Here is a 25,045-nt window from a genome sequence, read left to right on the forward strand (position 1 = left end):
ACAGGAGTCAGGAAATACTTTGTCAGCTAACAGTGAATCCTTAAGGAAACTGGCCACTTCCCAGCTGGCGAGCAGCAGGAGATGCCTCGTTCCCTCGGTTTGTCAGGGCAAGTCTTTGGAAGGGATCTACATCACAGCTCATCCTTTTACTTACGCTGTTTCTGATTACATTCCTTCCCTCCGTGCATGAAGAGCAGGAGCCAGGAGCCTTCTCAAAGGAGAGCACATCCCTGCAAATAGAGCATGAGACTTGACAAGCAACAGGTGTTAGACATGTTCAGACCTCGAGTTTAGAGAGAAAAATGACTGCAGAAAAAATGGCAATAAGATGATGCCTATAGGTCCTAAGGTTTATAAAATATATGCACTTATTTTATAATTAATTCAGGTTTATTTCCCTTGCACTGCTGGCCTGCATCAGTGTAGTCAAACAGATGTTACCATGGAAAAGCACATTACACTGGTGCTCCTAATAACCATTTTTTTTCTGAATTAGGCTCCTCTGTTCACTGTCATGGATAAAATACTTGGGTAGTCAAGTAAAAGACAGGGTTGGGATAGAAATACTTTATTTTATCTCGAAAGAGGAGTTTACACAATGCTAAGATACCTGCTCCACAAGGAGTGTAACATTTCAATACGCATCTCTCCTCCTTTTCAGGTTCTTATTTTTTCCTTAACACCTACAATAACTAAGTTGGTCCTGAATAGGAAGTGTGAGAACAGTAAACACTGCTGCATTCGTAGACAAAGGCAGGAGGCAGACAGTAGGTAGTAAAGAGTAGAAAATAACTTTTCATTTTGGTTTGGATCCTAAATCTTCAGTTGCAGCAGCTGAAAACATGCAAGGAACAATTTGGGTTCAGTATTACACATCAACTCTTAAGTATTTCCAATCAGCCATTTAAAGGTTAGTGGTCAAAGTAACTTCTATCTTTCCCCTTTAATTCTCTTATACATAGTATATACAACAGTTTTACTGCTCCCCTGAGCCCCAAGACTACTGTTAAAGTGTGTGTGCTTTAGGCATATTTTTTTTTCTTTAAAAACCAACCTCCATATGACTGGCAATTTGTAAAAAGGCAGTATGACTAAGTAAAAAGATCTGGCTGTTATGCTTGGTTAGCAAATTGTTACACAGGCAAGCTCTTCATTCACTTGTTCATTCATTCAGAAGTCATTCTTAAAGGATATGGTTTTAAGATTCAAATAGTTTGAGAGTCACTTTCATCACTAGCATCTGAAGCACACTTTCTTTCAGTTACAGCAGCAAGGGCAGTGTCCACTTGAACTTCCTCTTCGTCAGACTGAACAACTGGAGACTCTCCTTCACTTGCATCTTGGCTGGCAGAATCAGTGCAGGTTGATGACAGTGAAGACAGTTTTTGTCGTAACTCAGACTGGCTCGGGACCTGAAGACTTATCTCATTCACGTAGGTGTTGGTGTCAGGCCCTTATAGTTGGAAAAAGAACAACAAAAAAAAAATCAAGCTTTGGCTTGTCAAGGGAATTGGTAAGTCAGTATGTTAACATTAGCTTAGCATTGGTTAGTGAGTCACATTCAAGCTGTTTTCCTCCTTTTACAAAACACCATTAAAAATCCCTACAAAACACAAAGCTGCTTTTGGCTTTTCTGAAACAGATCTCTCATACAAGCCACAGGCTGGTTTTAATCTGTTTCTGATGGTGCGTATGGCTCTCGCTCATTCTAGAATCGCTAATGCTTGAGATAAATAAGGTAAGATGGCAGGAGCATTAAGTCCTGACTGTTAAGAGACATAGCTGATGCCCTGTTTGCCTGTTAGCAAAGACCACTTAATCCTCCTAACTGACTTTAATAAACGCCCACTCAGACGTCAGCATGTGCTGAGAATCGTCACCAAGAGGAAAATCCTCCCAACAAACTGTCCAACACAAACCCTGAGGAAATAAAAAAACCAAATCAAAACAACTAGAAGACTAATAGTCACCTCCAGTTTTGACTAAAAATGAAGATGCAAAAGCAAAACAAATTCTTGCCCTCGGCACGAAAACATTCCTCTGGTACAGCTGCACCATAGCTCAAGTCCACAGGAATGGGATTTTAAGACTATGCTTCCTCGATATCCTGTGCAAAAAAGACTTCTAAGCAAGTTCAGTTTAACAGTGTTTGCTTGAAGTTTGAGAGTTCAAGTTTAAAAATTAGATTCTCTTCCCTGGACAGTTCCTGACAGTCAGAAGTTAAAATGAGGCAACATGTAAACACTGTCTATGTGCTCTGCCAAATAAAGCCCTTTTTTCCTTCTCTACTATACAAGTGTTTCTCCATAGTCAGCTCACCTGCCTTCAGCACTGAGTAACTTTAGTGAGAAAATACTCTTAAAAATCCTGTGGGATTTTGTTTTAAAATTGTTTCAGAAGGGTCAGATGGATATGAGCTGATCACTACACCTTAGCTCTGCTCAGGCTATTGGCAGAGCAGTTCAAACTACACTGCCCTAAGACTGGTCCCCATAGTCTTACCAAGTACCAAGTTAAATTTTAACAAGGAAAAAGTCACAACAGCATCTGGAAGTAAGAGAAGCTTTTTCTACTAAATACTGTTGCTCTGGCACATTTCTTTTCCTAACTAGCTGCAATCTTAAATTCTGGTCCTAAACTTGGACAACAACTTTATGTGACATTTTAGTAGCTTCTCTGGGACCCAGGAACTCTATGGGGAAACGTGTCCTTGGCAGGACTCCAATTCCAACACAAGTTGATAAACAACTGGTACATTCACAATTTTGACTGCTGACCAACCTGCCTGGGCAGAGAACATCCTGGCTGTGTCCCCCCAGGATGTCTGGTAGGTCTCCACTGAGTTGCTTCTTGAGGCAGTACATGAATTTATATTGACTGCAAGTGATATTAGGAACCATGAGGCATCACTAGAAATTTTAGAGACACCTGCTTTTATGTTGTGTGTACACCAGCGTGCATTTACACAACACACAGAGGAGGAGTTTTCAGAAGGGACAGAGCTAAGTAAATTTTTCAGTTCAATTTACTACCATGTAAATTTTGTTGGAAAACCAATGCCCATAAGCTGGCAATGTTTATAGCAAGAAAAATTCGAAAACATTTAAATGTCTTGAGCTGATTCTCATTTTTACCTGTTACTGAAATAACTTACCTGCATTCTGTGGTGTTCAGCACAATTGTGAAATATATTGCTTGCCCTGACCACCCATTTCTCCACTGACAGCAAAATGAAGAGTTACCTTTAAGTCATCTCATTTTTCTGAGAATTAAGACTATTGCATATTTAGTTTGATACTAGGGGACCAGGTTCCAAGCACAAAAATCCCTTATTCAGAGGGAAATGAATCGTCTGGAACCACAACAGCAAGGTTCACAAGACTGTTACACTGCAGTAGGAATAGCTGTCAAGGAGTAAGTCTCGCTGCAAGTCCAGCCAACCTCTGCAGTAAAGCTGCAGTGCTGGAACATCACAGCACGGGTACGTTATATTAGTGTACGTGCATATATACACGCTATCTATACATACACGCTGTAACACATTACAGCACAAAATAAATCACACAAGTTTTTTTCAAAGGCTAATAAATTTTACATCTATTTAGGAGAAAAAAAAAAACTCCACAGCCAAACCCACCTAGTAGTTTCTGCACTTCCTTAGATCATCCAGTTAGACTGTTTGCTGTTAAGACATAAAGCTTCTTGGTCCAACATCTGCCAAAGACCCAGCAAACGGAAAACAGTCCTAGATTCTGTAATTACTGGCATGCTCAAATGATGATCAACTTTAATAATGCGTGAATTGGATGCCTATCCAAAACCAACAACCTGAATTCAGTTTTTGCAATGAAACACAAAAACCTTCAGTAGTCAATTGTGCCTTGACTACTTATTGTAAGCTTTTCACATTCACAGCAGGTGTTAATCACCCGTACATAGGGAGTACTATAAGTACTTTTATAAAAATATTTCAATCTGTATTTTCAGAAGAAATCAAAAGTACCTTTAGAGGAGCTTCATCATCTCCCCCAACAAAAATCGTTTTGGCTCTTCTGAGAAAAGGCATTTTAGTACAGAAGTTTTTGAATGAGAAAACATACTTCCCTGGTAGTTAAAAGATCCAGTACCCAGACACTAATTCCCTACCTTTATGCAGATCCCTCATCGTGCTGCAGCTTGGCAGAACTCAAATATGGTTTTGTTCCTCAGAACATATAAACAAAAATTTGGATTAACATAATCCAATTTAACTAACATTACTAGCAGAAGGAAGGCTACATGAAGGAGCTGCGCTATCAGAATCACTATTCAGAAGCTTCTAGTACACTGTGATGTTTTATATGTGTGTGTGTGTGTGTGTGTGTGTGAACTGCTGGGTTGAGCCACTTCTCTGAGTGTCTCTCACTGAAGATCTTACAGTATACAGCCGGTCCAAATTTACCAAGCAACACTCTGGACTTTCCGTTGATGTTTGTTAAAACGTCCTCTGTTAATCCTATACTGAGAAAAATGCACCTTAAAACCGTGTGTAACATATCACCCATCCATACTGTGATGAATACAGCAGGAAGCTGTATTAACTAGATGAAAAAACAGACAGTCCAGAAATATCACGTAGTTTTGCATCAAGCTCCCTTGTACAGGAACTAAATGTTAATGTTTTGAAAAGCACTGATAAAGAATATTCCATCTACATAAAGCGTAATGTTTTATGAGATAACATCATCCATTACAAATGAGAGCAATTCTGGTGATTTATCACTGTGTCTCGAAGCACGCTGTCATTAGTAATACCATACCCAGCATGGGAGAAAGCATATTATTGTCTTCGCCTCCTGAGTTTAAAAAGACATCAAGTGCTTCTTGGTCAGACATGTCCATTAGGTCCATCTGTTCCAGCATGTCCACATTCACTTCCATGGAAGACATACTTCCAATCGGTTCTGCAGTAAAAACAGTGCAATGAGCAAACTGACAATCAGTTACATGATGTTATCACATACCAAGGCTTCAATAGCTGCTATTATTGTGTGCATTAGCAATAATTAAACTAGGAAAGGAAGGAACACACCCAGAGAAGCTGCTCAGCAGCAATTTCAGCTCAAATCCAAGAGCACTCTGCGCAACTTTGTTGTGAAACTAACATCCATTACTGTTTTTGTAAAACCAAACATTTTTAGAAACAATATTTATAGCAATAGCATTGTCAGAAATATGATAGGATGGGGCTCAGGGGCGAAGGTTGAAACTTTCCATTTTGGAACACTCCAATTCTCTCAATTAAAAGTCTTTTTAGAGAAAAACACATTTAAGCACACAGTTGCTAAATGTCAATATACAAGGGATGTGGAAATTCAGAAATAAGGATTAATGTTAACAGAGAGCAGTCATTCTTCCTCTCAGCTAATCTAGGAAATGACAGTAGTATGCAAAACTTAGGCTCATGCCCAGCATGGGGATTGCACATTATTAATTACTCAAGCAAATCACTTATTACTGTCAATATAATACTGACAATTTGCAAGGGTATTAAATACTTGGATAAGCATCTTCTTCCTTGAACAACAAAACATGCAAACACAAAACAACTAAGTTCAGGGGTGCCCAGGTTTAAGTCTAGTTGCTGCATGTGTAACATCAAATATTAAAATGAGCAGTTTATTGGTTTATGTAAACTTAAAATTACATTCTTAAAAGCATTCATAGGTGAACTGAGATGAAATCCTTCTATTTGATTGGGTTTTTTCCAAATATACTATAGCTCTGTAGTTTTACATAATACTGCAAGACCAAATCTTTCATTAAAACAGTTTCTTTGATACACATGTGTTCCACATTATACTAAAAAGCTGTAGTTTCAAATGTTAGGTAGCCTAACACTCAAATCTAGCTGTGTGTCCAGTACTAGCCCATGACAACATCCACTTTTAGTCTAATAGACTGTATATTACAGAAAGCAGAAGACCCAAACTCAGTTCCTTACTGGACCACAAATTTAGACTTACATATCCCACCTCTCCCTAGCTACCCATCTAGAGCATCTTGCAGATGAGTATTTATAGCACTGAAGCAGAGAAATGGAAATCTTGGATTGCATTCCCTGCTCTGACATTACAAATGATAGCAGAACTGGCCTTGGAACAGGGACAGAATCTCTACGTTTTTTCCTGCTGCACGAATGCATAATTTCCCACTTGCTTCCTTACTGGTCCAACAATCCCTGCATTTTGGCCCAACAGATGGAAACCTCCCACACAGAAGTGCCTGTAGTCTATGGCATTCTTGTGCTTTAACTAGTCCAGAGATGCCAGACTTGCGTCATCTCATAATAAGGAGAGCACTTTATCTGACCTCCCCTGTCCTAATCACGCACCCTGCATGTTACACACGCAATGGAAATAGCGACCACCTGGGAAGTGTTTTGAAATGCAACCCTGAGCTTTCCTCTGCACTTTTCAATTTTTTTCTGAGGCACCTCCTTGCCAGGTGACAACCCCAGGCTTTAGAACTCCAGTGGACAGAAGCAGCTGCCTCCATCCATATCTTTATAGACATAGATGCACTCTTCAGCTGCAGAGAAAAGTGCTGTTCCAGATGCACTTCAGTGCTTTGCATTTCCTCAGACAAGGAACAGAGTCTGACTAATCTTCTAAGGTATCTAGCTCCACTGGGACACGAAGTTTGTTTCATTGGCCTATCTGAAGTTCCAGTCCTCTGAGGAAGAATTTGGACACTGCAGTGTGTTAAAACCGCTGCTGACTCTGACTCCTCAACAATGTTCTCCAAGTTGTTTGTGCATTACATGGAATGTACTTTAAAACTTGCCTCGCCTCTCTGCTATCTGCAGGTATCCCGTAGAAAGGTATTGCTCCATGTCCTGCTGGAAGGCTTCTTCAAAGAACTTCTGACGTTCCTTTAGCTTCATCTGCTGGGTGTGCTCCATGTCCAAAACCTTCTGTGCATGTTCAGCATCTAGTTCAGCTGAGAATAAAACAAACAAATAAATAAAATATTGCATGTATATCCCTCTGACTTTCAGAATTTAAAAGCTACGGAAGCAGTTCAATACTGACAGATTGTTACTACAGACTGTTAACACAGGCTGTTATGAAAGAAGGCTTCTGGGCTTTGCAACTACATTTTAGAACAGGATAAGAATACTATATTAGGCAGCATAACCTTCACATTAAAGTGATGTCATAACTATTTATCTTGAGGCAAGATGCAAATTTCCTGAGCTGTATAAACAGGAATACCTGAAAGCCCCAGTCCATCAACAACAGGGATTTTAGAAGCCTGCCAAAAAAAGCTCAGATAATGATGTTTCTGCAATCATATGTACCTCATGCACACAGAAGTAATGCCTTTAATTTGAACATTGCAGCACATTTCCACCACAAAGCAACTGGAAAGATACATATATACCTATGTGTACATACACATAAATACACATACATACATATATGTGTGTGTGTGTGCATATGTGTCTGAGATTCTGTCAGCCTTCAGACAGAATGGAAAAATCCTTTAAAGGATATCCTACATGTAGCACAGGTATGTATTCACAGAAACTGTGAAGGCAGCCTGAGTTGACAGGAGGTAGGTAATCAGTGCTGTTTTTAAAGACACCACCACACAGGCATTAATAAATATACAGCAGCAGAGAAGACGATGATGATACCAACACCATAAATGCAAAGCCAACTGCCATGAATTACTAATATGACACCAAACAGAAAGGGCCAGCTCATATAGCTTGTACAGACACACAGAGACAACTGAATTTGCTTAGACGTAGCTATGCTGGGTCTCTGGCAGCTCCTCTTTCCTCCTATGGCAAAGGAAGCATTAGGTGGAATATCATCAGAACTCCTTCCCCCGTTTTGCTCTACAGGAGTCACTGACTGGCCAGAGGATATACAAAGAAAAGAATCGTGCTGTTTAGTGAAGAATAACATCTTCAAAAATAAAAAGATGTGGCTGCTATTGAAATACTAACTGTAGCCAGACCACTATTAGACTATACTTCAGAAAAATTGCTTATTAGGAGGAATATGTAAACTGGAACTCTTCCTCCCAGAGTTCTCTGCTCACTTTCCTGGACCAGTCTCATGAGCACTCTGCTTACAATAAAACAAGACTTTTCTACAGCTGAGCTGCTGATGGAAGGGATGGAGGTGGCATGAAGAGCTGCTGGTCTGTTCTGTTCTACCTATTAGAAGAAGGTCCAACAAATACCACTGGGTGAAAAATGTCCAAGCTTTCACACACCAGAGAGACACAGCTAGAATATGGCATCCATATGGATAAATGCTGGAAGAGCATTAAGGCTTTTTAGGACAAACATTGTGTCAGTCTTCCAGGAAAAATGTTATGTTAATAACATTTTACAACACGGACACTCATTAAATGCATTTACCATTATAGAGATTATTACCCAAATTCAGAGCATGTTTTATTAAACCAGGCAAAAGCATCAGAGAGCAGTAATTCACTCTGTTGCCTGCATCAAGGTCACAGATCATACACAGAAGCAACTGAGCTGTGAGAGATTCCAAAAGAAGCCAGAAAACTGGGCTATCTGACACACCAAATATTCATTAAAACATCAGTAAATAAGTTGAAATCTTTTTCTTAAAGCAGATTTCAGAAGTAAAACATCAGTGTATAAAAAGGAAAGCATTTTCCCTGAAGGCAACATGTCTTTATTATCAATTACACTGTGGTGTATGATGACTCTGTGTCCCCTGGAGCAACTCCTTTAATACAGGCCTGAATGATGAGCAATTATTAATAACATTGTCTATGATGCAGAAATGCTATTCAATTGTAATAATAAAAGCCAGAGGCTCTCACTGACAACAGAAATTTCCTGTCTTTCTCATGATACATTCTGACAGTTTTGCACTCTATATTGGTAGTTCAGGATATTTTTAACCCCGAAACAGAGATGGCATCCAAGTAAGATATGAGACTGATGCAATCTCTTTCTTAACATTGAGCACTCTGTTTTTAACTTCTGCCTAAAATGTTCTGTTAAATTGAAGTTGTCCCCAGCCAAAGCTAAATGGCAACAGCTGCCTGCAGTGCTGATGTGTTCCACAGAAACTCTAGATACACAATCTTGAAGAGCTGTCACAGGTTTGTTCTCCAAAGTCTGTTACAGAGTTAACATCAAGAACCTTGCTGCACGATTTCATGCTCTGCCAGGTGTAATAAAAGTTGCTTGGCTAAGCAGAATCCAACTGCTACATTCGGGGTTTCTGTTTGTTATCAGAAATGCTAAGGATGGCTATATGAAGCCAACAGTCAAACGTGAAACCATGGAAAACGGATGTTTGCTTCTTTTACAAAGCTATTCAGAATTACGTTTTCCATAAGCCAAGTGTAGTTTATAAAACACTGAATAGAGACAGCACCAAAGGAGTTCTAAGAAAGAGAATCATCCATATACCATCACACCCTGCTTATATGAATTCTTCCCAGGATGCAAACTGAGACCTGTCACATTTAAAATACTATTGTATTGTTCCTTTTGCCATAAAATTGTACCTTTCAATTACTAACTGCACCTATGTCTCAATCACACTGCTGTGCACAGAAAAAAAAAAGACAAACTACACAGAAAATGCACAATTAGATGCAGACATGCAGGAATTGGGAATTGTCACGATAACCCAAATAAAAGGTGACTTTAATTCTCCACCAGATGATCTTTAACAGAACAGAAACTAAAAGCAGGCAAAACATTTCTTAAAAATTGAAAACTCAAGGGCTGACATACAGCCTTCTGTACTATCCTCAGGAACAGCCCCATGGCCAACCCCTGGCTCCCCTCCCTTGCAGTCAAGGTACAACCCACAGCCCGACTGCCCCACGCAGAGGCAGCACAGAGCTTCATGTGCTACAAAACCTCATCTCCTCCAACACAGCTCTTCCTCACCCTCCCTGTGCAGGTGCTGGAGCACAGAAGTCTGTTGACCCCGGGATGGGTCACCCCAGCCTGAAGGAGCCCCTGGGCATGTGCACCCCTACTGAGATGCTGCACTGCCCTCGCCTCCTCTGGCCAGGTGAGGATTTATCAGGAAGTGTCAGGGGATGACCCTACTTCTCCAAACACCTCAGCATGAGAAAAAGTTATAGTCATCATCTGCTTCTGTCCCTGTGGATCGTGCCTAGTACCACCTAATGAGGCTGGAAAGCTGTACTAGTTAATTCCAGTCATTAAAAGGACTGCCCTGTGCTCTCAGAGGTCAATGAAAAAAAAAACAAACAAACCAAAACCAGAGTCTAGAGTGTAGCCCTTAAAGCTTCCTCCCCTCAGCTTTTTTCCTGGGAAAAAAAGATCACCATAGAGATGTACAAATAGGCCAAAGACTTAGGAATCAAGGCAAGACTGCAAGCACAATATTATTTGGTCCATGTTTCCACATCTCAATTTGCATTTTTGATATCTTTCTGCAGACAGGAGCTGTGCTAAGCAGACGCTGTATTCCTTTGACAAGATTAATTTATTAAAGCCAGGATCTCAGGACAAATTATTTCTTAATGACTTTATAAAATATTGTGATTTATAAATTAACTCTATTTCTGGGTAAAACTCCCCCGCCTTGTATCTGAAATGTTTGAACTAGACACCAGAAAAATCCAAACTCCAAAGGAACAAATTAAAATAGTTTATAACCACATAAATCAAGTATAGGGGACATCATTTTCTGATATCATTCCTAGGCCTGGTTGACACTTTTTACAAATTAAAATTCTGCCACAGTAAATAAAGTTTCTATCCAATCAACAAAATTACCATTTTATACTTTAATATAAAAAATTTTTCAGCTATGTACAACAGATTTCCTGAGAAAAGTGTGGTTACAAATAAAATGAATTAGAAGAATGACTACCAAAAAAAAAATCAGCAACTGAAAACACTGTTTGTTTACATGGCTAATACAACCTTTAGGCCTAATATGAAAGATGTCAAGTTGTCCAAATGGATTGCTTTTTAGTGCTTCCATACTGTTATGCAATCAGTTTACTTCTCTTCAACTAACTTATTATGTAATTTTATAGTTCTCATGTGAAGTAGAACCTACATCTGTTCTAAAGAGAGAACGACACAGAGTAATGCAAAAAATGCCCTTTGTCCCCCTCCCTCTGTAGTTCATTTGCTTTTTGTAGGCTCATCCGACCAGACCATAAAATGCACGCAAGCATTCTTTGCAGCCTTTTTTGCTTTTGCTACAAATATCAAAGTTTCAAGCAGCCCTTCACTGAACTCACTCCTGGTTTTTGATGTTCCTTCTGTGCTGAGGGACTTGAAACTGGACAAGACACAAAGACATGCTGAGCAGGGGAGGATAATCCCTTCCCTTCATCTCCTGGCCCTGTTCCCATTCACTCAGCCCAGGGTGCTGTGGCCTTCCCTGCTGCCAGGTGTCCATTGCTTCCTCCAGGACAGAACAGTGTGTTTGCTTGTCACCAGCCTCTACACAGGGCATGACCCATAAACTACCACTCTCCAACACAACTGGTTATTTATCCATCCTGTTGCCCATCCATCCAGACTGTACCATCATAACTTGGCTACAACAACACTGTGTGAGGTTGGCAAAACGTATCAGTAACATGGCTATTCACTAAACAGCCAAACCCCTTCAAAATCAGAAAAACAAAATCATAAAAACAGGCAATGGAAGACAGCTTTTCAAGTGCATTATGACTTAGTAACTTATATTTGCAACTGCCTCATTATAGACCCTTTCAAGCAAAAATATCAAAGCAAGACAAGAAGCCAGAGAGTGCTTCAAAGAATGCAGTTTTCCTCAAAAATGTTTAAATTGTACTTGGCAGAATTTAGAGTACATTTTCATATGACAAGGGATGAAGTTCAGAGCACTCCTGCACTACACTGTGCTGACAAGTGGTGAGAGTGTGTTGGCAAAACGTGAAAAAGCAACCTAGGTGCACACAATCTTTCTTCCACATTAGAGTGAAAAGAAAACAAGTAAGAGCCACAAGACCTAGCTGTTTTTAAACTCTTAAATAAGAGTTTCTTTACAAAGGAATTTGTTTTTACTAAAGGTATATTCAAATAATTACAAACAATAAAATTAAGTCCTGATTCACTAGAATGGAAAGTCAGGATTTCACTCAGTGACAGAAGGATCACCTTTGTCGTAAAAAATATACACTGTTCCAAATGAGATTTACTGTCTGACAACTCAAAAGCCTGCATTTTCATGAAGATATATTTTACTAAAATTAAGATTAACAGTCATTAAAAATGACTGTATGTATTTCTTTATATCTAACTAGTGTTTTTATAGATTTTATCAGAATATGAAAACTTTAATTAGTCCACAAATAATCTAGTCAAGAGGAAAAGCAGAGATTTCACCAATGTAGAGAAATTATTTTTAAAGTTGCCCAATAAACAGTTTCAACAAGTTGGCTTACCTTGGAAATTCTCTCTAAACAAACAAATTGCTTACTTGAGATCCTTGGAAAATAACGAATAAGCTTAAATAAATATCAGAATAAACCACAGACAATAGCTGCCTGTGTACTCCAAGATTCCAGTGACTAAAGCAGCACCTGGAGGAAGAGGCAGCTTCCGACCAATGTGACAGGAAACATAGCTTGGGAAAAGGTTTCTACATAACTCCAAACTTTATCTGGCTACCAGAAAATCATCATAATTAAGAGATACTAAAAATACGCTCCACCAAAGAGTAAATGCACAAATTGAGTTCTAAAAATGTAAATATATCTAGAATTTAAAAAAAAAATAAAAAAAAAATCACACAATCATATGCCTCACAGTGTATGAAAAAACTGGTAGAGCTTGATAGAATTAGGATCTTATAGGCTGGGTAACAAAAGGTTACTGCGTTTACACTTATTTTACTTTCACAGTTTTCTTCAGCTATCTTCTACTTTTTAAAGCCCTGCAAAGTATGACAACCATTCTAAGGCAGACCACTGGCTTGCCACTGCAGATGAAAATACACCTGAGTTCCAGACAGACTGGACCCAGTTTGGGTTTATTTCAATTTTTTAACAGTTTGGTACAGCCCACATTGTAACTAATTTAGGAGTTCAGACAAGCCCAGAGCATCCAAAGTTACATATAAAAGCTTAAACCCTGCCTTGCCCAACTGCACTTTCTTGCAAGAAAACAAAGCAAGCATCCTGCATAGCAGCTCTACAGCACATTATAATCTTCAGATTGCTTTCACCTTTCTCTGTTCTCTGCAAGCCTAAAATCACCAGGCTGAGGGACAGCTCTGCAAGGTGGTCCACAGCACCATAATGGACTTCCATTTTAGAACTACATATATACTTGTGGTTCAGAAACAGTAACAACACTTTTGGCCATTTTATTTCTCATTAAAAACTTACCAAAAACTGGGTGTATTTGCCTATTTCTCAATTCTTTTTAAAGTAAGAGCAGACATTTTCATGCCTGCAAATGTGGGAAACAGGAACAACTTTAGAATAATTTTAGCTGGTTTTAGCTATTATCAAAATCACCATGGAGATACTGTTCTACAGCACTTTAGGGGTGGGTTTTTTTCCATACTTGCTTCACTATTTCCCTACCATCAGCTGTGCAAACGCATGCCTTGTAAATCATGGTAACATTACAGCAAAAACTTTGGGGGTGAATTATCTCCTTCAGGCCCATACCTTCTGGTTTAACAAATCTACAATCCACCATTTTACATTTCTCTGGTTCAATTTCATTTATGGTCCCAAAACCACTAATGACAATATCTATCTTTCCAGAAGACAGGATTTAGCAACGTGACTTCAGTTGGATGTGAATATCACAAACTGTCCTTGACTTGCACCAGGACAGGTTTTGTTAGGAAAAGGGTCTTCTAACTCCCCAATTCCTCGTTTAGTCAGATTTCTATCCAACTGAAACAGGAAAAAAGGTGACAAGGGAAGGGTAACATTAAGCTGAACCTCCCTAGCATAGAAAGTAAAACCCAAAATGTCAAGCACCTTGCTCGCATGCTTGTTTCCCGTCTCCCTATAAATCCACCACTTACAGCATGTAAGAACAATAATTCAGTTAGTGGGATGCAAAGTATGTATTTCCACTATAAATAAACCTGACTGTCACATATAACCTTCAGTACCTATTTTTGAAGACAATCTGGCTTTAAAATTTAGCCACACACTATTGAAAAATCCCACTGTTACAGAAATTGTACCTGAAAACAGTTCAAATGACTCAGCACTATTCTACTCTCATGAAATGCAGTACTTGGTGCATAAGTGCTCCAACTACTGTTTTTATTGCCTTACCTCAAAAATACTAATTTTCAAATGGAAAAACTAGTTGATAGCAAATCTAAACCCAAAGTACTTAAAATAGAAACCACAGCACTGCAGTATTCTATTCAGGTCTCCAAAGGTCCATGAAACTGTCCCAAATAAGATTAATAACATCCCATCATCTGAGTACAAATCAGTCTATCGAGCAATTTAATGACTATTTTCCATTCCAAAAAGATAACCACTTTTGCTTTGGAATTAGAAGGCTTTCAAAGACAGGCAAAGGGCTTCCGTTACTACAAGAATAGTGCTAATCTTTGCACAACTCTGAGTTATTTGCCTTCTAGATCAAATTATATGCATGTGTAAACATGTAAATTAATTATGAGATACTGTTTTGCTGTCACAACGCATTCTGCACATGTTGAAAACATGGGTTCTGCAACATGGCAAATCAGTTGGCAGGTATCAGCTTTTACTTGTCCCTAAGAATAACACTAAGCTTTGAACTCTTGCTGCAGTGAAACTATTCTTCACCCATAGTATAACCATCTTCAGATACACAGAACAATACCACTGAATGCTTAACTACATCTTGCCTCAAAAAATGAAGGTGAACAAATTATTGTCTTCTTACCTAATAATTAAACCAAAATGAGAGGTTTACTCCATATACATGTTTTCAGAATAACCAGTTTTCTGACTGAACATGCAGTTTACACCTCTCTCTTCAGAGGGAGGGAAGGGTAGAGCCTGTCAAACAGTCCTACAGGCTTCAGAGCCAAAAGGAATGAGCCACAGATTCACAGCCTCAGTACAGTTCAGTCTAATCTGACTTACTTTACACTGACAGTGACATATTTTAGACCTGAGGAGGGTTTTGGTTTTTTTTTGGAAGACATACTTTAATACAAATCTTGGCTTAACATAACTTGTGATTGCTCAGAACACACACACACACACAAAAAAAAAAAAAAAAGAAAATACCCTACATTTCACAGAACAATTGTGCCACCAGTTAAAAGAGAATTTGATTTTTTCACATGCTTGGTAAAGCATTCAGTATTTATTATGAAAACTATAGTTGGTAACAGATCATAGAATCGTATCACAGAATCACAGAATGATTCTAGATAGAATGATTGAGCTGGAGGAGACCTTAAAAATCATCTAATTCTAACCCCCTGCCATCACCTTCCACTAGACCAGGTTGCTCAGAGTCCTATCCAACCTAGCCTTGAACACTTCCAGGAATGGGGATTCCACAACTTCCCTGGGCAACCTGTTCCAGTGCCTCACCATCCTCACAGTAAAGAATTTCTTCCTAATATCTAATCTAAACCTACTCTCAATTTGAAGCCATTCTCCCTTGTCCTGTCACTGTGTGCCCTTATAAAAAGTCCCTTCTCATCTTTCCTGTAGGCTACCTTCAGGTACTGGAAGGCTGCAACTAGGTTACACCAAAGCCTTCTCTTGTCCAGGCTGAACAAGCGCAATTTTCTCTGCCTTCCATCACAGGGGAGGTGTTCCATGCCTCTAATCTTGGTGGCCCTCCTCTGGACTTGCTCCAAGAGGTCTTGTAACTTGCAATTTCTTTCTGTTTTTAGCTAATTATAACACATGAGAAATTGTACAAATGAAAACTCAATATTCACATAGTCAGAACTGCAGGACTGCCAGTGAAATGACTCCTCCTCAAGCAGAAGCTTTCTTCATTTACAACATCAAAATTTCATATGTAGCAATATTTTAAAAAGACCATAAGCAAATCATTATATCAGTAGTACACACAGAACACTTGAAGTATTTCTTTTTTCTTGACAACTTAGTCTATTTCCTCTTTCATTTCTGTCAAAACAACTTCTCTGATGCAAGCAAAAAAAACCTGCTTTTCATTCATTCTATTACTGCTGGGTTTATTTCTTAGAATTTAAGACAAAGAACCATTAAATTACAAATCTAGTCCAGTTTAACACTGCTCAGTTAATGTCCCAGATGAATCACTCTACAGACAATCTTTAGAAATCCTAGTGGTGAGTAAACACTTTTGTTTGATATGATTAGCGAGACAAGATCTGAAACACCATTCACTCTAACAAACCAGCATCCAGGAGCATCCAAACATGAGAGGACTGATTTGCTAACAGACAGCTATTAGAGATGTGTTATCAGCTGAGAAATTTTAAAATACACGCAGCCCTGCATATTCATTACACACGGAGTATCAGTTATGACAGACCAGCCTATTTTTAAAATCCATATTTATTCTCAAATGCAAAACGAAGATGCCATCATTCTTTTTTAAAAAAGGAACGTGTACCAGTGCTATTTGCTAGTAAAGCTAATTTGCAACACTAGCAATAGTATGCCTTTTCTATACTTTCTACAATACTGTAAGACAGATCTTTTCAAGCTACATTATAATAGTCTCTTATAAAATAGTGGTTTTCAATTAACGAGTTGCTTTTAAATTCAGCCAATTGGACAGTAACAACTATACTGGCACAATAAAAGGAAGACAACCAAAATAAAAATTGGACTACATTTCAAACAGAACAATGTAGCTGAACATAAAGCAATATTTTCAGAATATATGATTATATTTTTACAGTTAAAATTCCTCTTTTTATATTATGGAAAGGCATTGTATAGCAAGAAACAGGACATCTGAAAAGTGCAGAAATATAAAACAGTGTGTTTTTTCCACTGAACATTTTTATTTTTAAAAATAAAATGGTTTATGCGAAAAATAGTTTAGTTAGGACATGGATTGTGATTCAGAGGTAGGGCAATATTCAGTATGTCAGTTTTAATGAAAGGATATTCAGTTTTAAATTTTTAATGAAACCTTTCAAGTTTTCTTCCATGCACCTAGTTTTCATATACTCAATGTCATTCCACTTGCTTCTTTATATTTCAATAGAATATTAAATGCTCTATGGCTCAGAAATAACAGACCACAACAAAAAAAGCAGCCCTGACAGAACTTTCAATTTGCAAAATACTAGCTGTCTTTCAACAGCTCAATTGTAAGAATAAAATTCTTTTGATAAACTAGAAAAATATTTGAGATAAATCTTCTTGAAGGAAAAAAGGGCCTTGAAAGATGATCTGCTCCCACTGGTTTGCTGACTTATTTGCGTGCTGTCTTCTAGCAGAATTGTTCTGAACTGTTCAAACATGCAACACTGAAGGTAGCATAAAGGTCATCTTTACATATAGTGTCCATAATTTTACTGCTAATTCAGAACAGTTTCTGCAACTTTGACATGTCTGGTTTTTAGAGGATTTAAGGGCAGACCTTCAGGAGCAATCCATGCAACACAGGCAGATGGGAAGAAAACCAAACCCCTACCTTCCTTACAGTCTGTAAACTATGACAGGAGTGTGTGTGGCTGAGTTCACTTTCTCGTTTAGTTCAACCCTGAGGGAAGTCTCATGCTTTACATTTTCAAGGTTTTCATACAGTAGCCAATATTTGCTACTAATAAGAAGGGAAGCTAACAGGTCACAACAAATCAGTAGTTTGCCAATTTTTCCTCTGACATGCAAGTTTTACCATGCTTTGTCTTTAAAGACAACCAGAATAAACTACGCATCACTGTTGGCAAAAACAACTCACTCAAGGCAATAATAAACCTGATACTATTGTACTAGATCAAACTGGCATTGCCACACCAAGGAAGCACTGCTGGCTGGGAAGAAAAATCATTTTTCTAGACCAAACAATTCTGAAGAAGAACCCCTTCCGAAGGTTTTTGTTTTTTTTTTTTTTATTATTATTTTTACAGAGGATCAGCCATCACCTGTCCTCCTGAAGCTGGCACAGAATTGACATCAGGTGTAAAACCAACAGCCACCATACTGTCAGGTTCAGCTAAAGTCACAATGGCAACTGTGTTCACTCAAAACTATTTTTGCTATTTTGCCATTAATTAATCAATATCAGCATTAGGTGTGAAATACTGTAATTTTTAGCATGTATTGGTTTAGCCTGCAATAACAGGTAAACTGATTTATAAAGTTTGCTATTCAAATCAAACTGATTTAAGTGACCACATTTTTCGAATACTGCAGTAGCCTGGTTTAAAGATATTGTATAAAAACTAGCAGGCCTTCTCATGTGTGCAAGATCTAAGATTCTAATGTCTTTAGATTAATAGATTACTTTAAATAGTTGATATTAATAGATTAATTTATTGGGATTAAATACAACTAGACAAGTTTCACTGGTTAACATAATTAACGAGCTCACATATGTCTTTATAAAAAGAGTGTAATTAATAGCTAAGACGTTTTCCTTATTTGATGTTCACAGTTTTACACCTGCTTTTTATTGAGAGGAATCGTTATCACTAAAACAGTACAAAATTTACTGGGTCTATCAGCTGCTTAATCCAACATCTCAATGAGTATATATAAAAAAAGGAGAGACACCCATGCAGCAAACTAGGGAGAGGGTGGAGCAGATGTGTGATGTTACTAATGCATCAGAGGAACACTAAACAAGAGAGAAATATGAAAGGAAAGGAGATACAAAGGAAGAGAAATGAATATGAGGCAGGGGCAGAGGGGAAGGGCAACTGACACTCAGAGTGCCAAAAAGAGATAATAAATGAGATATGACCCTTCATTCTGGATTTCTCCAGTCAGGTAGAGATTAAACAAGTTGTGGGGAGAAAAATAATACCAATCAGAAGAAAGAAATTTAAAAGAGAGGCAGAGAATGCATTGCCATATTGGAACCAAACTCCAAGAACAAAGCCACAACAATAAAATTGTCTGTTACAAAAGAAATAGGCCCTACTGAAGCTACTCTGACAGACAAAACCCCAAGAGCCTGAAGGAACAATTGCATTTGAGTGAGAAAGCACACACTGCGTGACCATCAATGACTAAACTCTATGCCTACCGTAAAAACAAACTGACAGATGACACCTAGGATACAGTATCTTATTCCAGCAAACAAAGAAAATCCACCTAAAGGATGCACAGACATCAAAGTGACAGTGAGGAGTGAATAAGAAGTAGAAATTCAGGAAGCTGATAAAAGCATTTACAAGGTGGAGGAGAAAAAAGAAGGGGGGTGGCTGAAGAGGGAAGTCACTATAATTAGGACTATGAAACCCATAAAAAACACTTCCTATGAGATCATTCCTTTCAACATACACAGCTATATGAAATCTCTCTCTCACCCTTTCCCCCCACCTTCTTTTTTTCAGTGCACGGATGCCACACAAATCTTCAACATCTCCTGACACATCTTAGGACAGCAAGCACTTACTTGTGCCTGTGCTGCAACACAGTATAAAATGAGGAATTAATTCCCCCAACATCTGTATCAATCAACTTCTGCCATTTGTATGCACTCTAAAAACCATTCACCTTTAGGCCAACTAAAAATATAGAATACTTAATTTATAGTATTGTCCTTAACTCCTGAATATGTATAAGGCCTTGTTAACCTAATTTTTAATTTTATTCTTCAGAATATTTTAGCAGTAATTAGTAATGAGTAGTTTAAACCTCATAAAATGCATGCACATTGCCTGCACAGGGTAAACACATGGTTAATCTCTGAAAAAATTAAATTTCCTAACTATTACTCTATTTCTTGAAATAGCACCTCTCTGTACTAGGTATTACTTACTATAGCAATGAAAATCATGTACTGTATCTCTAGAACAGCTATAGGCACCCGCACTCGGACCAATTCAAAGAGCCCTACAGAACTGCACAGTGATTCTGAAAAAGAAAGTGGAACTGCTAATTTTTGAATCATTAAGATAAACTATAAGCAGAAGTGTACTGATCCTACTCAGTGTCCCATTTTTCTTCTTTCATATCTAAACTTGAATAACGTGCCTCTCAAAATCTGAGCATCAACTAATTTTAGAGGAAAATATCATTAGAATACAATATGACCTTTATTAAATATGAATTATTTGTTCACAACACATTTGGCATGACAGTGGGAAAACATTGCCTTCAGGCCACCATTATATCTGCCCTGTTTCCTCCTCTTTCTTCCCATCATCATGCATCTGCTTCGTCAGCTCCAACAGCATCCAGTTTCCGTGGGCAAAGAGATTTGTTACCTCCTTTTAGAGCAACCAAAAGTATTTTTATTTGTTACTAACACAGAAATAAAATTATGATGTTTAAGATTTAAGCTTTCAACAGATATTTAGGCAGAATATTTCTCATCTCTTTGCTGCTGCTGTAGACTCTAACAGATGATACCCATTTGATTTCACTGGTTTCATGCAAGGGAAAATGTCGTTCATAATCATGAAGACCAAAATTTGTTTTTAAATAAAAGATTAAATTTAATGGAAGTGGGTTACAAACAATATTAAAGGATCTAAACATTTGATGTTCAGACTTCGTGATGCCTTTCAAAACAGAAAGGAGACAGGTAAAGTGGGATAAGCAAAGAGCATTTAAGCAAAAAAGTCCTCACAAGACTAACACAAACAAGCTAATCTATCCTGGGGTTTGGACAACAACACAACCTGTGGAATATGACAAACATTATGACATAAGGTCTTCCAAGACAAACACACCAGGGACAGCATCTAGTAAATGCATAATCCTCAATATCAGTTCCTGAACGTACTTGAAATTATGAACAAAGCTTGAGGTGGGGGTGGGAATCAACTAAGAAACTGTGGGAATGTTCCTGTTCTGTTGGTACAAGTATTTTCTCTCCAGGCTTGAGTGAATGCTATACCAAGGTGTTCGGCAAGTGCTGAACTTCAACCTATTGTGATTCTCTTATAAACTACTAAATCTGTTTATAATAGTGACTATCCAAGGCTAATGAGAACTGAAGCATGCTTAAGGAATCAAAGTAACATCATTATTATAATTTCATGCTCTAGAAAACTGTAGACATTTGGTCAACAAGCCTCCTATTTTGAAACATGCTTGCTGATATTATTCCTTTTAAACTATTTTTCATCTGTGCCTTATTTATTAAACAAGTTCCCTTGACAATACATGTGTTTATATATGCGGCAAATAGAGTATCAACATCAAACAGTGGCTGCATCACAACAAGACAGATCTAACCACAAAGTGCCTAAAATCGTCGTCAATAAGGAAGGAAAAAAAGCACTGAGACTTGATAATATATCAATACTGTATTTTCAAAATAAAATTGGTAAATATAGAATCATAAAATCATTAAGGTTGAAAAAGACTCTAAGGTCATCAAGCCCAACCATCAACCCAGCACCACCACCACGTTCACCACTAAAACCCATCCTTGTCCACACATTTTGGAACACTTTGAGGGATTCATTCATAAATGCGTGGATGATGACTCCACCACTTGCCTGGGCTATCTGTCCCAACGCTTTGCAACCCTTTCCATGAAGAAATTTTTCCTAATAACCAACCTAAACCATCTCTGGGGCAACTTGAGGCCATTTCCTCTTGTCCTGTCACTTGTTACCTGAGAGTAGAGACTGACCCCCAACTCACCACAACCTCTTTTCAGGTAGTTGTAGAGAGCAATAAGGTCACCCGTGAGCTTCCTTTTCTCCAGACTAAACACCCCCAGCTCCCTCAGCTGCTCCTTATAGGACTTGTACTCCAGACCCTTCACCAGCTGCTTCCCTTCTCTGGACACGCTCCAGCACCTTGCTGTCTTTGTTGTAGTGCGGGGCTCAGAACTGAACAGAGGATTCAAGGTGCAGCCTTACCAGTGCCAAAGGACAATCACTTCTCTGGTCCTTTATTTCTGATAGTGTGTTATATGCACCGCTTGTGAATATGGTGCATTATTCAAGAAAGTAATAAGTTCTTCACAACCAACTATAAAATATATACAAGGTTATAGATTTTCATGAAACATGAATTAATTTTGGTCATTCAATCAAAAATTCAAACTATCAGGTTCCCTGTAAAATGCTCATTTGTCTATATAAATTCAGAACAAAGGATTTTTTACAGCATTTATCTGGTTTAACTAAAATATACATGTATATACATATCATTAGCTTATTATTAGGTATTAATTTGAGATATTAAAACCTTTTAGACATGCAACTCCTCAATTAAATTTTAATAAAGATAAATGCATAAGTGCACAGTTCATTACAAATATATTGTACTCGTTGTATTACAAAATAATTTCACATATGAACATCATAAGTATTAGAGGGCCAGCATGAACTGCATTTTGTTGAAGAAGTTTGCAAGGTAGCAATTTCCATTTACCATTCAAAATAGGTCAGAAATTATATATTTGCATACTGCTATCATAATCCATTTTTTAAAGTGAAAACTGTAATCACATCAGCAGCTAGTAAAGACTGATGGTCAGCTTTTTCTAATATCAGTCTAATGCTTTCTAAATAGTAAATTAAATGATGATACTCAGCCTAGGGGGAAAAATATAATAAAGAAGACTGAAAGAGATTTCATTTTATAGGCATGTATAGTAATGTATATAGAAATTCAAACAAGATATGTTCCTCTTAAACCCACAAGCTAAAAAGAAGAACGTATATTTACAGTGAAGTAGCCTATAATAATATAGGTCACATCTGATGATGCTCTATTTGGAAATCCACTCATGATCAGATCAGGAGATAGTGAGTTTTGCTCACATTTCAAGTGAGACTTCAATATTTCATTTAAATTACACATTTACTTTCGTTTTAAATATTCTTTAGAAGTCCGAAATAGTTAAACAGATTTTAGCCTTTACCTCTGTTAACCAAGAGGAACAGACTTGACAGATTTGAGAGAAAGGCAGCAGCCAACTAGTTAAATCAGCAATACTGGAAGCATAATGTGCATCCACTGAGTCACCAAGGTTATATAAACTGACACAGCACATTAATACCACTCTTTCCCTGCCTCCCAAAATACAAACTGCTCAACTGCTCAGTCATTACAAATGATATCTTTGTTTCAGTGCTTGGAGAATAACTGTCAGAGCCCAGAAACTGAGCTACCTTCTCATTCAAGAAGTCTGGAGGTCAGATCCGAGGCTTAGCAAGTAAGGCAGCACAGAGATGTGCCACTTGCACTTGCACTGCCTCTCCTGCACTCATCCTGAAGGTGACTGCAGAACTCAAGACTTCACAGATCACTCCAAGACTTTTGTAGTGTGATGAAATAGGAAGTTCTGCCATAAATCAGTTCTCATCTCCAGATGTTTTGGAGACTGGATTACACTTAGCCAAGTGGTAACAGTACAAAAGAACTCTGTGAAGTAGCTCAGCAATAAAATATGGAAGAACTATGTTTAGGAGTACTCAAAAATACTTCTCTAGGTGTACGCACTTTTTGACTTGAAGAATTTAACAAAGTCAGTATGAACTTGGAGCCTCCTGAAGTGTAAGACTCTTAAGAGAAACAAAATACTTGTTCAATATAGTCTTAAAAAAGTCACAGAGCAAAGAATTCTTAAAATAGAAGCTTGCAAAGCGCATTATATTGTCAGAGCAAATCTGTCTCCATCCCACTAGAGATGCTAGCTCGGTGATCCGCATGTAACTCCACCTATCTTTTAAGGCAAAAACTGTCCTAGTACCACTGCTTGTGGGCTTTAATGCAAAGTTCTGGCAATCATCCAGGACTCTGGAAGGGAGGGAATGCAGCTTTTGAAATTTTCTTTTTAGGTCATGACATAAGAGATCACACTGATGGCCACTAATGCTCCATTTACAAATGCAGAGAGGGAAGTCAGCAACTTGTACTTAAAGAAAAAATAAGGTGCTTCTAAAAACAATGCTGCATTGTACAGAAATTTCATGTTTACGGAAGTTATCTACCACTTTCCAAAGAGCTCAGTAAAACAGAAAACTGAGAAAGTATCACGTACAACATGGAACTGAAAACCAAGGGTAAACCAGCATATTTTTGTCCATGGCAAATAGCCAATCCTAGCAAGCAGTGATGTTTTAAATGGCAGTTTTACAGGAGAAGAAAAAAATCAAACACATTTTTATTAAATTTTATCCTGTTCCTATGCTTAGAACATGAAAGGGCATCATGCATCTTCATCACAGAAATGACCAGACTAAGTTTCAGATCAGTGCATTTTAAAGTTAGTAAGTGGTATGTGGAGCTTTTGTCTTCTGTGAAGGAATCTAAATTGGGTTTGGTACTTGAGATGTGGTTAAGTCTTCTGGCAATGATAAAATCAAAAACCTTTCCCACACTTTTCTCACACTTGTCCTTTTTAACAAAGTTAACGATTACATACAATCTTGTGGTTTTATACAGAACTCTTTACAGAAGCCTCTGCTAGCAGACAGATGCCATATTGCCTTCTATATCAAAATAGCAACCAAGAATGATGAGTGAGGACATCACTGGAACAGGGATTCAATTAACGGAATATGGCAAAATTGACATTTATATAACAAAGTTGTAGGTTAGTCATCGATGACTAAATTTATACCACAGAGCTATTAAATCTCACCCTCTGTAGACAGAAGAGCAGCAGATTCCAAGAATCAGAAAACCAACAGCTTATGAAAGGAACTTTTCTGCCCAACAGACTTCGGCAGAATCACAGAATTGTTACAGTTGGAAGAGACCTCTGGAGATTATCTAGTCCAACTCCACTGCCAGGGCAGGGTCACCTAGAGCAGGAATGCAACCAGATGGGTTTGGAACATCTCCAGATGGGAAGACTCCACGACTCCCCTGGGCAGCCTGCTCCAGTGCTCTGTCACCCTCAATGTAAGGAAGTTCTTCCTCCCATTGAAGTGAAACTTCTTGTGTTTTAGTTTAT

General features: G+C 38.1%; 1 protein-coding gene across 2 annotated transcripts in view; it reads right to left on the reverse strand.

The window, feature by feature from the left end:
- Window positions 1-550: 550 nt before the first annotated feature.
- Window positions 551-25,045, reverse strand: part of DTNBP1 (dystrobrevin binding protein 1) — a 68,935-nt gene continuing 44,440 nt past the window's right edge. For both annotated transcript variants that reach the window (XM_018077648.3, XM_018077647.2), the window contains exons 8-10: window positions 6,826-6,981; window positions 4,800-4,943; window positions 551-1,453 (exon numbers count right to left, since the gene is read on the reverse strand). In XM_018077648.3, coding sequence (XP_017933137.2) covers window positions 1,206-1,453; window positions 4,800-4,943; window positions 6,826-6,981 — 548 coding nt within the window. In that variant the 3' untranslated portion in view covers window positions 551-1,205. The remainder of the gene's footprint in view (window positions 1,454-4,799; window positions 4,944-6,825; window positions 6,982-25,045) is intronic.

The sequence above is a fragment of the Manacus vitellinus genome, unplaced genomic scaffold (assembly GCF_001715985.3).
Source record: "Manacus vitellinus isolate BGI_N305 unplaced genomic scaffold, ASM171598v3 scaffold_39_pilon, whole genome shotgun sequence".
Taxonomy (NCBI): domain Eukaryota; kingdom Metazoa; phylum Chordata; class Aves; order Passeriformes; family Pipridae; genus Manacus; species Manacus vitellinus.